Below are 17,616 nucleotides of genomic sequence, written 5' to 3' on the forward strand. Positions count from 1 at the left end.
GTATAGTCTGAAAGCAGGTTTATGTCACTGGAACGTTTTTAGTGTTAAATGATCTACTCTTATTGTTCAAATATAAATCATCATAAAATAAGTCCAGACAAACCCCTAATTCAGTTTATGACTGCGGATCTAGAGATTGATCAATCTTTATAATATCATGATGTGGCAACCCTTTTTTTTTTTTTTTTTGTACGGGGGTCAGCATTTTTAAAATCTACATACACTACTACTGTAGTGATCTTGACAGATTTTGGTGGGTTTCCTGTGGTGCTCTTTTTTTCTCTCGAGCCCGTTCCCTCCAATATATCTATGCACATGTCTAAGTATAGAAAACTGATTGAAAAATTTTGAATTTGCATTAGGTAAATTGAAAAAATAATAATTTTAAAAATAAAAAATTCAATGTTTTAACGGTTTACTAAGAGAACTCAGCAACTACGTTTAAACCTCTATTAAGAGTGAGTTTCGGCCTTTGGGTTCTCTGCTCTTTTCTCAGTACAGGGAATTGTGTGGAATTTGCATATATAGTGCAGATGTGGTAAATGGATATTATGTTGAAAAATGCTAGAGTAGAGTATTCACTTAATCGAGGGGAGGAATCGATCATTACACTCATCTTCCTTGCTCAGCTTCCTCCCCTTCATACTCATAGCCTGTCTCAGCTTGTTCATATTCCAACTCTGCCCTTCCATAACCATCATACCCCTCACCCTCATATTCAAGCTCCTTAGAATAAAATGCCTTATGTCTTTCAGACGCCACTTCTTCTTCTTCTTTGCCCCGTAATGTCACATCTTCATCAGCTGTTACTGCATTACTTGTTGTCGAAGTCTTGCTCATTCTGAGTTTCTTTAGTATTCCATGGACGATCGGGCTAGCTGCTGCGGCCGCAGCTGCTGCAGCTGCCGCCTCTGCGTCTCTTTTAGCTTGCAGCTTCCTTTCCTTTTTCATCTCCCTTAGCTCCATGGCATCTGCTGCCCCTTCCCCAACAATCACAACATCCTGTCCAAAACACGGTGGCCCCTTCACAGGATTGTGGTCATAGGAAAAGAGTCGGAGTGCTGGGAACTGCAGCAGACTTGGGAACTCTGAGATACGGTTTCGGTCTAAATCCAGAACCTCCAGCTGCTCCATCTTCAGGAGAACACGTGGGAACTCGGTGAAGCGGTTGCCATAGAGCCAAATGCAGCGCAGCGCTTCCATGCGCCACATGTCTGACGGCAGCGTTGTAAGTTTGTTGTCACCGATCTGCAGCGCACGCAGGTGAGGGAGCTCATATAGCTGCTTGGGGAAGTGCTGAAAGTAGTTACCGTCCACCCAGAGACAACGTAGGCTCTGCAGGTTTCTGAAATCTGGCGGCAGGCTCATCAGCCGATTGCTGCCAAGGTAGAGGCGGGTGAGGTTGGCCAACTGGCACACACTCGGCGGGACGTCATCCAGTTTGTTTATGTCAAGCGCAAGAGTCCGCAAGCCGTGCAGCTTAGCAATGCCATCAGGCAGATTGCGAAGCCGGTTTCCACAGACATACAGTTTCTCCAAATGTTCCAGGCCCAGAACTTCCTTAGGGAGGTATCGGAGACGAAAATGGCTCAGGTCCAGCACTGGATCTCCACTCGAGATTAACTCGTTAAAACACGAAGGCAGCTTTTGTTTCACCTCCTCTTCTTTCACTTTTGGCGTTTCCTCTTCCTCCACTTCCGCCTCACTGTCATCCGCTTTTTCTTTTTCTTTTCCCTTTTCCTCCTCCCCTTCTTTTTGAGAGGAGTTTCCCATGCCCTCCTTTGTCGGTCACTGTGTATGTATGTACTGTATGTGTCTGCCAGTTGGAGGATGTCAGAGAGCGTGTGTGCTTCAGGGTGGGCTGGGTGTGTGTGTAGAAGTCTGTTTCGCCCTCTGTCTTTGAGCTTCACTCAGAAGGCTTTCCCTGGCACGGAGAGATGCTATGCGGGGTTGCATGGTGTGTTGGTTGTGAGCTACCTGAACTCTGGTGCAGGACAGCAAGGCCGGACATCAACAAATACCCTCGCACCGTGGACTCCCATACTCAGCCCTAAAAAACCTCATTCATAATTCTAGAACAGATAGTAGTAGTAGTAGTAGTAGTAATAGTAGTAATAATAGTAGTAGTAGTAGTAGTAGTAGTAGTAGTACCTGTAGTAATAGCAATAGTAGTAGTTACTGGAGGTGTAATCATTAATATTGTCAGTGTAATTAAAAGGTGTAATCCTGACACAGGTGTAATCCGTTATGGCTCTGAACAGAGAAATTCAGCCTGGTTAGAAAAGCCGTCTGTCCCATAACTCTGAGATATCAACTGCATCTAAGCCGCAAACTTTTGGTTAGCTCTCAGTGGCTTTCACACAAATACCTCCCCGTGTGCGCGCGCGCGCGGCGCGGTGCTGAGAGGATCTGGACGCCACAGGGGGACGCGGCTTCCGCGGGATCCGGAGGCACGAGACTCTTCTTTTCCGGGCTGTGGACAGGACTGAAGTCCACGTTAGTATCACAGAAACTTGCTCACCGACCGCCGTTTATCAGGTGAAGGGAAGCCGCATGGAAACGCCGAATTGTCGTCCTCGTCGTCGTCGTCCTGCTCTTTGTTTCCGCACGTCGTCAATTCGCTCTTCGGGAAAACTTCGAAGTCAGTTCACAGTGTAAAGGTTAAAAAAATAAAATAAATGTCGACGCCGGTGTAAAGCACTGAGTGCGTGTTTCCACTACTGTGGCGGCGGATGTGTTTGTGTCCGCCTACTACGTCTGTCTTAGCTGGAGTTTGTGTGTGTGTGTGTGTGTGTGTGTGTGTGTGTGAGAGAGAGAGAGAGAGAGAGAATGAATGAATATGAATGTGTGTGTGTGTGTGTGTGTGTGAGAGAGAGAGAGAAAGAGAGAGAGAGAGTGTGTGTGTGTATGTGAGAGAGAGAATGTGTGTGTGTGTTAGAGTGAGTGAGAGAGAGAGAGAGACAGAGAGAGTGTGTGTGTGAGAGAGAGAGGGAGTGTGTGTGTGTGTGTGAGAGAGAGAGAGAGAATGAATGTGTGTGTGTGTGTGTGTGAGAGAGAGAGAGACAGAAAGAGAGAGAGAGTGTGTGTGTGTGTGTGAGAGAGAGAGAGAGACATACACAAAGCAATACACACACACACACACACACACACACACACACACACACAGAGTTCACCAGTTTAAACTCTGATATTATTAGAAACACCAAAGGACCCCATGACCACTACTGTACACATTAGCCACTAAAATGAACCCCAACCAAAAACACAGAACTACACCACGTATTGGAACGCAAGAACCAACTCACAAAACAAACTCCAATATTATCTGTCCCTAAATCATGGATACACCTCAGCTCCTTACTTTACTACGCTCAGAGACAGAAAGCTAAGAAAAGCCCTGATGATGAACAGGCTCCATGAACACAGCCTGGCTGTAGAAACTCTGTGCCTCAGACAGACCGGACTGCCTGCAGACGAGCGGCGGTGCTCTCACTCCCACCCGGGAGAGGTGGACACATAGACACCCTACCTAACACACTGTCCTAAATACACCCCAAGCAGAAAATATGCAGCATCATGGCTGAATTTAAAGAGTGCACTGAAACACTAATATACTCCCATAAATCCTGGGGGAGAAAAGTGAAGCCATTATGCCAGCAGCCAAAGTTATGGCACCCTGCCATCATCTTAAGGGCAACCAGTGAAGCGAGTCTTAACAAATATAACTGTTTTTATAACTGATATTATCTCCATCTAATGCTTTGTTACATTCTGCTATTACCTGCTCATGATAAATAAATTTTTCCTATTTCTTTAAAATTAATCTTATTATATGAACCTGTGGGCGCACGGTTGCTTAGTGGTTAGCAGGTTCACCTCACGCCTCCAGGGTCGGGGGTTCGATTCCCGCCTGTGTGTGCGGAGCTTGCATGTTCTCCCCGTGCTGCGGGGGTTTCCTCCGGGTACTCCGGTTTCCTCCCCCAGTCCAAAGACATACATGGTAGGCGGATTGGCGTTTCTAAAATGTCTATAGTGTATGAATGGGTGTGTGAATGTGTATGTGATTGGCACCCTGTCCAGGGTGTACCCCGCCTTGTGCCCGATGCTCCCTGGGATAGGCTCCAGGTTTCCCCGTGACCCTGAGAAGGATAAGCGGTATAGAAGAGGATGGATGGATGGATATTAACCTGTTATTATCCATACGTTCACTCTGTAATATCTGCTTTGGCAATGACGTGATCTAACATTTGTGTCAACAAAGCATTTTTGAACTTGAAGTTGAATTGCAAACACTACAACGTCTCCATTTTGGAATTGTCGTGATAGAGATGCTGAGACGGATGCAAGTGCAAGTGAATTTCTCTTTAATGGGAGGACAGGCAAACAAATCCAAAACGGCAGAAACAGGCTCAGGTCATCTACAAACAGGACAAACTGGGCGATGGAAAAATCGAGAGTCTAAGCAAGAGGTCAATCCAGATCAGCAAAATACTTTGAAAAACTTTCGAATCTTGAAATGGATTCACAGTTGCAGATGTGATGGGGAAGTGAATTCCAGAGCTTAGGGGCAATGTGACTAAAGACTCTTCCACCCTTGGTGCTAAAGTGCATGTCCGGTATTGCTAGTAGACCTGTTGAGGAGGAACGCAGTATGTGGGGAGGGGTGTGGTTCTCCAAGGGGTTTGTGAGGTAAGTGGGAGCATGATTATATAGGGCCTTAAATGTGAGAAGCAGAATTTTGAATTTAATTCGATAGGCAACAGGAAGTCATGGTTACATGTTATGTTACATGGCTGGTTGATTTGGAGCATGTAATGATCCTTGCTGCAGAGTTTCGGTTCATTTGGAGCCGGTGAAGTAGTTTATTAGGAATGCCAGACAGGGTGGAATTGCAGTAGTCAATGCGGGATGTAACGTGGTAAATGGTCTGCACTTATATAGGGCTTTTTTAACTTTAGTGGTTCCAAAGCGCTTTACACTGGTCCTCATTCACACACACTCACACACCAATGGTAGCAGAGCTACTTGGGGTTCAGTGTCTTGCCCAAGGACACTTCGGCATGTGGAGTCACGTGGGCCGGGAATCGAACCACCGACCCTACGATTAGTGGAAAACCCGCTCTACAGATCCACAATCTCCTGATCCACAGCCGCCCAATATGCCAAAACATAAGCATTGACCAAGACTTCTGTGCTGTGTTGAGTGAGGGATGGGTGTAGTCTCACAATGCTCCCTAGATGGAAAAAGGCACTGCGAGAAACATTGTTTATGTGTGCAGCAAAGGAGAGAGTGCTATCTAAAATGACACCAAGGCTCTTAACCTGAGTGGAGCAGGGTATGGTGCAGCCGTCAATGGAGAGGGTGAAGGTGTTCATGTTTGCAAGTGCAGTTTTAGAGCCAACAACGAGTAGCTCAGTCTTATTGCTGTTTAATCTCAGATAGTCCTTAGTCATCCATAAGTTGATGTCGTGAAGACAGACTATGATCGTACTGGGAGGAAGAGAGGCTGAGGGCTTCATGGACATGTAAAGCCGAGTATCGTCAGCATAGCGGTGAAAGTGAACACCATGATGTCAAAGGATATTACCAAGTGGGAGGAGATAGATGATAAATAGGAGAGGCCCCAAAACTGAGCCCTGGGGAACCCCGTTGATCAACCCTGGGTTACTGATCAGAAGGTGAGGAGTTCAAGCGCCAGCACTGCCAAGCTACCACTGTTGGGCCCTTGAGCAATGCCCTTAACAGTAGTATAATGCTCAGTAGTATAAATGAGATTAATGTAGTATAAATGAGATTAATGTAAGTCGCTCCGGATAAGGGCATCTGCCAAATGCAATAAATGTAATGTAATGTAATGTTTTTGCAGCAGAAAGGGTATTTTTGTATTGGAGTATCTGAACAGAATACGTCACTTTATGTACCACAAGACCAGTCCTTTTTGATAACCGCTCCAGACGAAGACCCATGGACTCCATCTGGCGGAGTTTAAATGTATACCGAGGTGCAGTGCGAACAAATGAAACGATCCGAGTCTTCAGAGGACTGAAGTGCAGAAGACAAGCAGTAGTTGTAATGGCTCACTAGATCCACTAATGAAGCATTAGGAGCAGGGCAGGGATAGGAGTTCATTAGAGCGGTAAACTCCTCTTGCTTGACCTTTTTAATGTTGTGATAATACCTGATGTGCAGAACTGTAGATTTGATGACAGGCATGTACAGTAGGTGTCAAACAGCACAGCTTTGTGGTCTGAGATGGGTAGTTCAGCAGCATTGATGTGGCACAGCATAATACCAGTGCAGCAGTCCAGATCTAAAATATGGCCTTTGCTGTAGGTTGAAAAGTCTACATATTGGGTAATACCAATACCCATATACCCACCAATACCAATCAAGCATGGCCATAAAGTCTCTTGTAAATAGGTTGGAAGAATGATCCAAATGGAGGTTAAAATCACCCATCAGGATCACATTCGGAAACATTGCATTCAGAGTCGTTGAAAAATAGATGAAAGTTTAGATATGAACACATTTGATGGCTTAGGTGGTCTGTACAGTACCGTAGTAACAGTGGGTGTAGGTCCACAGAGATTGACAGCCAGCAGTTCAAAGGAGGCTTAATCAGGCAAGGCGATTGGAGACAGTTTTACATTGTAACAATATAGCAGTGCAAGACCGCCTCCTCTCCCAGAAGGAAAGGATTTACAGATGTAAACAAATCCCGGTGGGGCTGCTTGATTATGATGTAGAAAATCATTGTTTTGCTGCCAGGTTTCCATGAGGCCTTGAAAATCCAGTTTATGGTCAGTAATAAAGTCAATGACCAGAGCAGCTTTGTTGATGAGAGACCGAATATAGTATAATCTAATGTGTGCACATCTGACCTAGGCAGAGGGACTAGTACACTGCAGTCAACACCGCGTCAGTCAGAGATCATTGAGTGATGGCGGTTTACAGACCAGAGGGAGGGAATTTAGATTGGTAAAAGTTGCCGCCTCCGATGTTGCCGTCCGTCTTGTTTATTTTTCTTTTGCGTTCTATCGCCGCCTCACGTTGGATTATGGGAAATAGTGTGTTGGCGAGTGCACTCGAAATCAGATTGCATTGTGGGTATAAACGAGTGAACGAATGTAGGGAATTAAGTTGTTCACTCAGAATTCGGATATCACAACAAAATGGCCGACACCCTACATAGTACACTATATAGGAGATAGGGAGCATATGTGTGTGTGAACAGGTGTGCTTAATCAAAAGTAAAGTGACTGTGAACTAAACAGTGTGCATGAGCTCTGGGGAGTGTAGTCCAAGGTGGCCATGTTTGTAGGCCTCGGTGTGTGGTGAGAATTGGAGTTCGCTGACTGGGTTGATCTGACACGAATAAACAAAGTAGGAGTTCACTTCAGGTGTCAAATTGCAACTGTTGTTGCTGTTCATAATTATTTTGTGACATTATAAAATAAATGTCTTCGTTCAAGAAGCATTGAAATACAGACCCTACTCATTTAGAGTGTAGTCTTAACTGAAACCTGTCTTTATAAGCTGAAAGAATACATACACTATGTTTAGTATGTTTGTATTAGGGCATTTCCACTTAAATACAAATCTAGGGTTTTTTGTGGAATCATAAATAAAAGTTCAGTTAGAAGTATGGTGTGAACTACCATCAGTTATAAAGTACCAGATATACTGCTGAGTAGAAATAATATTGTAGGGTAACAGATGCTGGTCTGAAGCACAATTATAGGTAACATAAGCCGTGTTTCCACTGCAGGAACTTTCCCCAGAAACTAAGGACTTTTGGAGGTACTCTGAGTTTCCACTGCAGGGACCAGGGTCTAAATTAAATTTGGGGTAAAATATTTCCCCCTTGGAAAATCCCTACTCAGGAGGTTGTACTTTTTCAAAGTTCAGGAACTTTGTGGGGTGGGACTTAGGCGATTGGTTGACATGCTGATTGGTTGAGTTCACACAGCATTGTTTTTCAACCACCATTTTAAAAAGTTTGTTGCAGTGCGTACAGTAACAGTTGTTTATTGTGTTTCGAATCAGCATAATGGAGTTTCTTAAAAAAAATACGAACGATGGACCGACGACGAGGTTCAGGCCTTATTAAGTGTTTATGCCGAGGACGAAATACAGCAGAAACTGGAAATGGCGACCCACAATGAAAAAGTACACTTAAAAATATCGTCAGTTAAGCGTGCTGGGCGTTGTTCACACAGGAAAACAGTGCAGAGAAAAGCTCGTGCTCGCACATGCGTTCGTCTCAGTCATCTCAGCAATAGCTGATAAAATCCGTTTACTTACTTTCAATCTAGCATTACGAGCATTCTGAATTCGCTTTACTACCACTGCTCGTCTCTTTCCCAGCGTTTTCTCAGTTACCTCTTTAGCAAAGAAATACATCACAATCAACAGCAGAACAGCTTGAATTTCCTCCATGCTTGTTGTTATTGCAGTGTCGCTAGCAGATTTCTGAAAATAGACTGTCTGTTTTTTAAACACGAATCTTTATCCAAAGATTAAAAAAAAATTGTTTATCCCGAGAACAGGAATTGAACCTGGGCCAAGCCTAACCACTAGACCACCAGTTTGATTGCAGTATACTCTAAACTGTATCTTTGCCTTTTGCTTTTGTTACTGTTCAAAGGTTTGTGTTCCAGTCAGAGCCTGCTACGTGTTTTTATGAGCCAAGCAAACATTTTACATTATGACATCATAAAAACAGCTTACTTTGTGTCAACAATCAGTTTGATTGTAGCATACTTCAAGGCTTCAGATCCTCGCCAACGGCTTGCCATGTACAGTCATACAACCCCAATTCCAAAAAAGTTGGGACGCTGTGTAAAATGTAAATAAAAACAGAATGCAATGATTGGCAAATTCTCACAAACCCATATGTCATTCACAACAGAACGTAGAAAACATATCAAATGTTGTAACTGAGGAAATGTACCGTTTTAAGGAAAAAATAAGGTAAGTTTGAATTTGATTGCCGCAACACGTCTCAAAAAAGTTGGGATGGGGGCAACAAAAGTGCTACTAAAAAGAATCAGCTGGAGGAACATTTTGCAACTAATTAGGTTAATTGGCGAAAGGACAGTAATATGATTGGGTATAAAAAGAGTATCTTAGAGAGGCAGAGTCTCTCAGAAGTAAAGATTGGATGGAATCTGGATGGAAGGAGATGTTGCTCTAAAACCTGTATATACCTTTCAGCATTGACGGTGCCTTTCCGGATGTGCACCGGACTAATTTTCCTAATCTTTACGGTACTTTAGACCGCGATGGAAACTCTGACAACAAAGCTCTGGAGGAACCAAATGGTCCCTTGAAAAAAGTTCCTGGGACTTTTTGTACCGGGTAATTTCGGTGGAAATTCAATAGCTGCCGCGATTCGTGTGAACTGATAAGTTTCCTGTTGTTAGCCATGTTCCATATCACTCACATGAATTCTATCTGTGAAAGTAGAAGGTTCTTGGCCATGCTTATTGATTAAACACTGATAGAGTCAGGCTTGGACAAGACTAATGGACTAACTACCGATGGGGAGTGCACACACTCTGCTGGTGGTCAACTCAACAAACTCATCCACCATCAAACAGTGGCAGCTCTTTGAGGACATTATTAAATAAACAAATTGACTTTGTATGTGCTTTGCTAAATATTTGTATTCTTTGCCAGAAATGGATTTATTTATCAGATTGTCTGCAGTTGTATGCAGAGGAAGTACTAAAATATATCACATATCAATTCTGAATTTTTGAGTGTAATTTTTGTTTTTTTTTGGAGTGTTATGAAAACTTGTATAATATAATTATACAATTGCTTGTGTAAACTGGCCTCTATGTTATTAGAATACATTATTACACACTAGGAGTCAAATCCATACATCACTGCAAAAAAACAATGTAAAAACCAGACCCACACAATGCATATAACCTGTAAGTATTTCCTTGGATGTCAAGTCAAGCAGTACAAAGAGCAGCTTGTGGTAAAATGACCCGAGCTCTGTTATCAGTCAGTGAAATAAAGGGATTGAACTATTAGCACCTGATGAGGTCGTGCACACAGTTATCCTCTCTGCCAAGCTGTTTGCTCTTGTGCAGACCTTGTACCAATGACACTTTACCCATTTCATTCAAGTGATGCAGCTTCTTCTATTTCACCGACTTTATTTTGTCATTAACGTTTACGTTCTGTAGTAATGCTACAAATGAAACGATGATAAGTGCAAGCTGGATCATTCATGCATTGCTTATCTGTGGGAAAGTAAGTAGTTAATTAGGGGTTTTCAACATGAACTGAGGAAAAAGTGTGAATATTTAATCATTAATTGGAAAGTTAATTAAGTAAACGAATAGAGATCATGTCGAAGCATTGCAGTTAAAATAAAACGAAAGGTTTATGCTTAATCTCGATGGCCTGTGCTTATATGGTAAAAAGAGTTTGTAATTGGCAAACGCCATTGTGGATAATGGTATATAAAATCGGTTTCAAATCGGAGGGTCGAAAGAGATCAAAAGGCAGTGTTTACTGATAATGCCACATCAGTGTCACTCTCACACCATCCAGCTGAACCAATAACAATCCAACCAGGCACCAATCAGTTTTGCTTTATTCAAATTTAGTTTGTAGTTAGAATGATTATGCAATGCTTCTACATAAAAAAAGCATTGCAAGGCCATAATATAAATTACTGGAAGATTATTGGATTGCTTATTGTTATTATTTTTTTTTTTTAATGAAACCTTATATAATATAATTAATCATATTTTAATGTAATAATATTTGGTAATAACTTTAGTGGGTGAAGACAGAAAATCATTTCACTGTGCTGGAAAAGTATAGTTAAAAATTAGGGCTACTTTTCCTTTATACCATATGTTGTAAATAATTGTGGAGTGTGCATGTGTGTGTGTGTGTGTGTGTGTGTGTGTGCATGTTTCCCTGCAAACCTGATCAGGATAAAGCCATTATGGAAAAATAAAAGCATGGTAAATGGAACACAAGTGAAAGACCTAGGAGTGGCACGACACAATAGGCTTTAGAAAGAAGATCTACTGTGATTATTAATGTGGTATTGCTTTCATGTACTGAGCAAGAGATGAGACCACAGCTGGAGATTTCTGCTGTTAATTGTTTGATATTTTCGTCTGCGTATGTAAAGCGCAACGTATTGCTATGTATTGGTATTCAGAGAAGGACACCAGGACTCGATGCTTTTTTTCTTTCTTTTTTTTTAACATATCCTTGTGAATTTTGTCCTTGCCATTTCATTTCAGATTTATTTGTATTTGCTTTTAACAACAGACAATAGGCCTCATTTATCTATCTTTTAGGAAAGCTGCGTGTAAACGTTTGCATAAGAACTAAACATTTCCGCACGGATTTACGGAGGTTTCCGAAACCCTGATTTTCTTTGTACTTTCTACTTTGTACCCTGATTTTCTTTGTACTTGTGCATAGCTGATTTGCATTTGGTGACGCCCACAAAACTCCATAAAAGGCAAAGCTCACACAGCTGAAATGACGAGTGAAAGGTAAAACATTGCAGGGCACAATCTCACACACTCATTCACACACTACAGACAATTTAGACATGTCAATCAGACTATGACACATGTCTTTGGACTTGGGGAGAAAGCTGGAGTACTCGATGGAAACCCCCACGGCATGGGGAGAGCATGCAAGCTCCGTACACATGGCAGAGGCAGGAATTAGATCCCCAACCCTGGTGGTGCAAGGCAAGCATGCTAACCACTAAGTCACTGCACCCCCTTATATAATCTAGATGTCTAGGTAGGTCTACTGCACCCGGGTAACTGTGCACACCAAGCTGATCACACAAAGAAACTTCTTATTTATCTTATTTTTTATTCAAAGCTAAGTGTCGCACAACATTAAAAGAAAATGCCGTGGCAATTAAAACCACATTACACATCGCCTGAGTCGGTCTTCCGTTTATACAGCAGCGTTCTCGTATTGAATGTCGTCATTGTTTTGTTTTAATTCCTGCGTCTATGTTGACTTGCTTTCATTATTTTTTTTTTATATTTAACTTTTCTTTAGTTGATGCCATTCATTTGAAACGTTTCACAAAAAGTTTCACAAAATTTGTGCGTGTTACTAAAAATACGTAAGATATTTAAACTTGACGGTTTATTCTGTACATAAAAGTGCAGTAACTCATTGCAGTTGATATGATTTAAAGCTGATTAACTGAGGTTTACTTTAGTTAACCTTCTTATGCGTACATGAACACACACTCAGGAGCACGACTTCATGTGGATTCGTTTTTCCGAACTTTCCGAATATTTTTCCGAATTTCTCACGTCAATGCTCCTATGAAAGATTTGCGCACAAAACCGTACGTATCCAGCTTGATAAATGAGGCGCAATTGATCAGATATCTGGATGTCGATTAATATCCCTGCTGAACAAGCCAGAGGTGAGAGTGGCAAGAAAAAACTACTCCCTGAGAGGAAGAAACCTTGAGAGGAACCAAACTCAAACGGGAACCCGTCTTATTCTGTGTGACGCCAGATAGTGGGATTATAAATCACTACAGCACACAGTGGTAGAAGAGTAAAGGCAGTAGTAAGTGTGTTTAGTATGTTCAGTATACGCATATTGTAAACAAGAGTCCTGGGATAAGTCCATAACAGTCTTTATGATTACAGCAGAAGTACTTAGATTCTATAAATCCAGTATCCAGGTGATTATCCACAGAAGAAAAGGTGAGACTTGGACATTTCTGTGTGATGCTAGAACATCAGCATTATATTTATTGATTCTTACACTGTAATAATCCAAGACTTTTTGCAGGCCTCATAATTTTATCCATATCATTTGGATATCACACCTTGCAATAAAGTACTTTGACGATAATTGCAAGGGGCAACTGGTACAACTGATAACACTGTAATGGGCCCTTTTCACAAAAGAATGCAGATGCAAGCTAAAATGATTTCCGGTAAGCCTTACAGCCGATTGAAACACTTTTATCGCAATGGGAAGAGGATTTATTTTTATTTTTTATTTTTACCTCATCTTTGTCAACACTGCTGAGACTATTTTATCCAGAATTGTTGGAGAAAACTCAGCAATGAAGGATTTCCAAGCTGAGTATGTTAATGTAAATGTTTGACACGCACGCTAGCACTGATGACGAGTAGCTATAGATATGTGCGTTTATGTATTACTTCAAATGAACCGTATTTCTGTTCCATGAATAGATTTACAAAATGATAAACTTGTGGATGAGTGAAATAGATACAGTAAAACCTATGTCACAGAGAGCATCCTTTGGCTCGTTTTAGCTGTATTTGTAGTTCATTGAGAGGTGAGTTAACACTCGAAGTGAGCATGATCAGCATTTTTGTTCGTCCTGGGTCAAATGTAGATGACAGTAAGGTAGCAGTCAGAGCTAGATCCTAGCAGTCGACGAAGACTGAACGAAGAGCCAGACGAACTCAGCTGGTTTTCTTGAGGGTCTGTCAGATCAGCATTGTTCTGATAGCGAACCATTTCTATTCACTGAAATCGCAGTTGTTGGGGTTTTTTTCAGTTTTTCTATAACAAACCCCTTTACTTGTGTCAATGCTCCTATGAACGCTTTACGCACAAAACCGTTCATATCCAGCTTGGTAAATGAGGCGCAATTGATCAAATATCAAACCCCTTTTCTCCATTGGCCAGTGTTGCTGCTGTAGCTGAAGTAAACTTCACCTGCAAGGTCTACTTCCAGCATAAAAAACAAAACAAAAACGGAACCACTGGTGTCTTGAGACGTGCGTGAAACACTTACTGGTTTTACAAATGTGCAAATGTTTCATATAAATGAATGGTTAATATCATGGTGTAACGAACAGAATCTGCTCTTTGGTAATAATTGGAATCTTTTCTGCGAGCGTCCTGATGACCTGCACCCCAGCAGACAGAGCAGAACTCCTGTCAGATAACGTCTCCAAGACGCTACACACCATGTGACCGCCTGCCGTAAGTACAACTTCCAACATCAACAACATATTCATTATTATAAATGTTCAAATAATAATTCAGCATTTGTAGTCCATCCTATCGAGTCTGTGTCTGTTCCCCAAGCTAAACAAATACATAGAAAATTTCAGAAAGTTTATTTAGTAACCTAATTAACATAAAAATAGATCATACTGAATGCACAGCCAGCACCTTTGATCTGAAGCTAGGACTGTTAAATATTAAATCTCTTACGTCTAAGGCTCTTATTGTTAACGTAATCACTACTGATCAGGAATTTAATATAATGTGTTTAACGGAAACTTGGATTAAACCAAACGAGTACATAGCACTAAATGAAGCCAGTCCTCCTGAATAGAGTTATATACATCAGCCTCGTCTAACTAGTAGAGGAGGAGGTGTTGCACTCATCTATAGTCATAATCTAGGCGTCACACAAAAACCTAGTCATAAATTCAACACTTTTGAAGTACTTTATACCAGTATAACATATGTAGCCACTAAAAATAAATAAATTCCGCTAATTATTATTTACAGACCCCCAGGGCCATATTCTGAATTCCTTAGTGAATTTGCAGATCTGATTACAAACCTGGTTGTTTCTAAATAATATTTGCACTTTGCCACACTACTGCATAAAACGTACTTTCACGTTAGCTACTGCACCGAGCTTCATCAATAACCTCCCAGAGACATCAATTAGATTTGGATCACCGTCTGATCCCATAGAACTCGATCAGGCGAATGAATGCTCAACGTTCTGTTAGACGCTAGATAAGGTAGCTCCACTTAAAAGAAAAATAATTAGAGAGAAAAAGCTAGCACCCTGATATAACGATCAAACGCGCACCTTAAAATAGACCACTCGACAATTAGAACATAAATGGCGTCAAACCAAATTGGTAATATTTTGAACAGCATGGAAGGAGAGCCTCCTGAACTATAGAGAATCTCTTAGTGATGCTAGAAAAGTCTATCTCTCCACCTTAATAGGAGATAACAAAAACAATCCAATTCAACACGGTAACAAAATTAACTAGGAATAAGTCGACCACAGAAACAGACACACATTCACTATATAGTAGTGATGATTTCATAAATGTTTTAATTGGTAAAGTTGAAAATATTAGATAAAAAAAAACAGACAGTCTTATAACTAACCCTGTAGATAATAATATAGCAATATCTGATCAACATTTAGAATGTTTTACTCCCCTTTGAGAGATCGAACTAATTTCATTAATCTCTTCAGCGAAATCATCAACTTGTATACTAGATCCTTTACCTACATGTTTCTTTAAACAGAATATTCTGGGAGTAATCGAAACCCTTCTAAAAAAAAAAACAATTCTTCCCTTAGCACTGGCTATGTACCAAAATCATTTAAGCTAGCAGTTATCAAACCCTTTTTAAAAAACCTGACCTTGACCCCTCTCAACTGTCCAGCTATAGACCAATATCAAATCTCCCTTTTATCTCCAAGATCTTAGAAAAGGTTGTAGCACAGCAGCTATGCTCGTACTGGCATAGGAACAACATTCATGAAATGTATCAGTCAGGATTTAGACCTCATCATAGCACAGAGACAGCGCTGGTTAAAGTAGTAAATGACCTACTACTGGCCTCTGATCAGTTGTGTCTCCTTGCTTGTGTTACTTGACCTTAGTGCAGTTTTTGATACTATTGGTCATACTGGAGGCTACAGCCTGGAGATTGCTGAGGATGGTACCGCTTGAAGTACCAGGAAATAGTTTTGGACCTCATTTCCCACGGACATTTTCGTTGTGGTTGCTGGGACTACGGTTGAAGTGATGGCCTTGGGACTGCACTTACCACATGCAGTTTTGCACTCAGGTCTCTTTTAGTGAACAGTGGACTAGTTCAACCAAACAGACTTCATATAAACACCATAATGAACTTTCTTTAACTTTCACACTATCCGTTGTTACCCAGATGAGGACGGGTTCCCTTCTGAGTCTGGTTCCTCTCAAGGTTTCTTCCTCATATCATCTTAGGGAGTTTTTCCTCGCCACCGTCGCACACGCTCGCTCAATAGGGATAAATTCACTCACTTAAAATCTCTATTCTGTGTTTATATGTTTCTGAAAAGACAGAAGTACTTGTACTTGTACCAGGATTACATGCAGCTAGAAGTAAGCTTTCTGATTACATAGTAACTCTGGATGGACTTTCCGTTTCATCATGTTCAACAGTAAAAGACCTTGGTGTGATTACTGACTCCAGTCTTTCATTTGACGCTCGTGTAGATAATATTACTAGGATAGCCTTCTTTCATCTCAGAAATATTGCTAAGATAAGAAATATAATGTCTCTACTTGATGCAGAAATATTAGTTCAGCTTTCGTCACCTCTAGGTTGGATTATTGAAATGCCTTACTGTCTGGATGTTCCAGTAGGAGCATAAACAAGCTCCAGTTAGTCCAGAATGCAGCTGCTAGAGTCCGTACTAGAACCAGAAGATACGACCACATCACCCCGATCTTATCCACACTGCATTGGCTCCCAGTGAAATCTCGCATTGATTATAAAATACTACTACTGACCTATAAAGCACTGAATGGTCTCACGCCATAGTACCTGAGTGAACTTTTGGTCTTTTATGATCTGCCACGCCTACTGCGATCAAAAGATGCAGGCTATTTGTTGGTATCTCGAATAGTGAAGGCTACAGCAGGGGGAAGAGCTTTCTCTTACAAAGCCCCACAGTTATGGAACAGCCTTCCAATTAGTGTTCGGGACTCAGACACAGTCTCAGTGTTTAAGTCCAGGCTGAAAACATATTTGTTTACTCAAGCTTACCATGATTAAACCTTTTTCTATGCAAAGTACACAGTCTTATCCATTACGGGGTAGTAAGCAGACCTAACAAACCCCTCTCTTTACCTCCCTCTCCCTCTCTCCTTCTGTCAAGCCACATTATGGAGCCACATTATGATATTATGGAGATGCTAGTGATCCTGACCCTTTCTGCTCTTCGGACCTGCCTGATCCATCCTGATGTCCTACTACTGAGCAGTGCAGCCTGGATATTGCTGAGGACGGTGCCGCTTGAAGTGCCATGGAAATGGTTTTGGACCTCGAATTCCACATGGATATTCTCGCTGTGGTTGCTGGGACTACGGTTGCTGCATGGTGTTAGGACTGCAATTACCACGTGCAGTTTTGCCCTCAGGTCTCCTTTAGTGAACAGTGGACTAGTTCAACAAACCAGACTTCATATAAACCATAATGAACTTTCTTTTATTTTCACACTATCCGTTGTTACCCAGATGAGGACGGGTTGCCTTCTGAGTCTGGTTCATCTCAAGGTTTCTTCCTCTTAACATCTTAGGGAGTTTTCTCTCACCACCGTCACCACCAGCTCGCTCAATAGGGATAAATTCACACACTTAAAATCTCTATCCTGTGTTTATATGTTTCTGTAAAGCTGCTTTGAGACAATGTCTATTGTTAAAAGCGCTATACAAATATAATTGAACTGAATTGAAGAATAACCTGTTTTATAGCAAGCTATGGCATGTTTTTGCATTCACATTTTGCTTGAGTGAGTGATCTGTTTGTAGATAAATAAATAAATAAATCATACATACATACAT

At 41.4% G+C, this 17,616-nt stretch overlaps 1 protein-coding gene across 1 annotated transcript; it reads right to left on the reverse strand.

Annotated features, from left to right (window-relative positions):
• Positions 1-379: 379 nt before the first annotated feature.
• LOC128618685 (leucine-rich repeat-containing protein 10B) lies at positions 380-2,075 on the reverse strand. Its single transcript, XM_053642432.1, has one exon. The coding sequence runs from the start codon at positions 1,771-1,773 to the stop codon at positions 613-615; it is 1,161 nt and encodes a 386-aa protein (XP_053498407.1). The 5' UTR covers positions 1,774-2,075; the 3' UTR covers positions 380-612.
• Between the last annotated feature and the right edge of the window lie 15,541 nt (positions 2,076-17,616).

Source organism: Ictalurus furcatus, chromosome 14 (genome assembly GCF_023375685.1).
Source record: "Ictalurus furcatus strain D&B chromosome 14, Billie_1.0, whole genome shotgun sequence".
In the NCBI taxonomy this organism is placed as follows: domain Eukaryota; kingdom Metazoa; phylum Chordata; class Actinopteri; order Siluriformes; family Ictaluridae; genus Ictalurus; species Ictalurus furcatus.

Excerpts from the sequence above, each read along its gene's own strand:
- LOC128618685 (XM_053642432.1), bottom strand. The coding sequence starts at position 1,773 with ATGGGAAACTCCTCTCAAAAAGAAGGGGAGGAGGAAAAGGGAAAAGAA.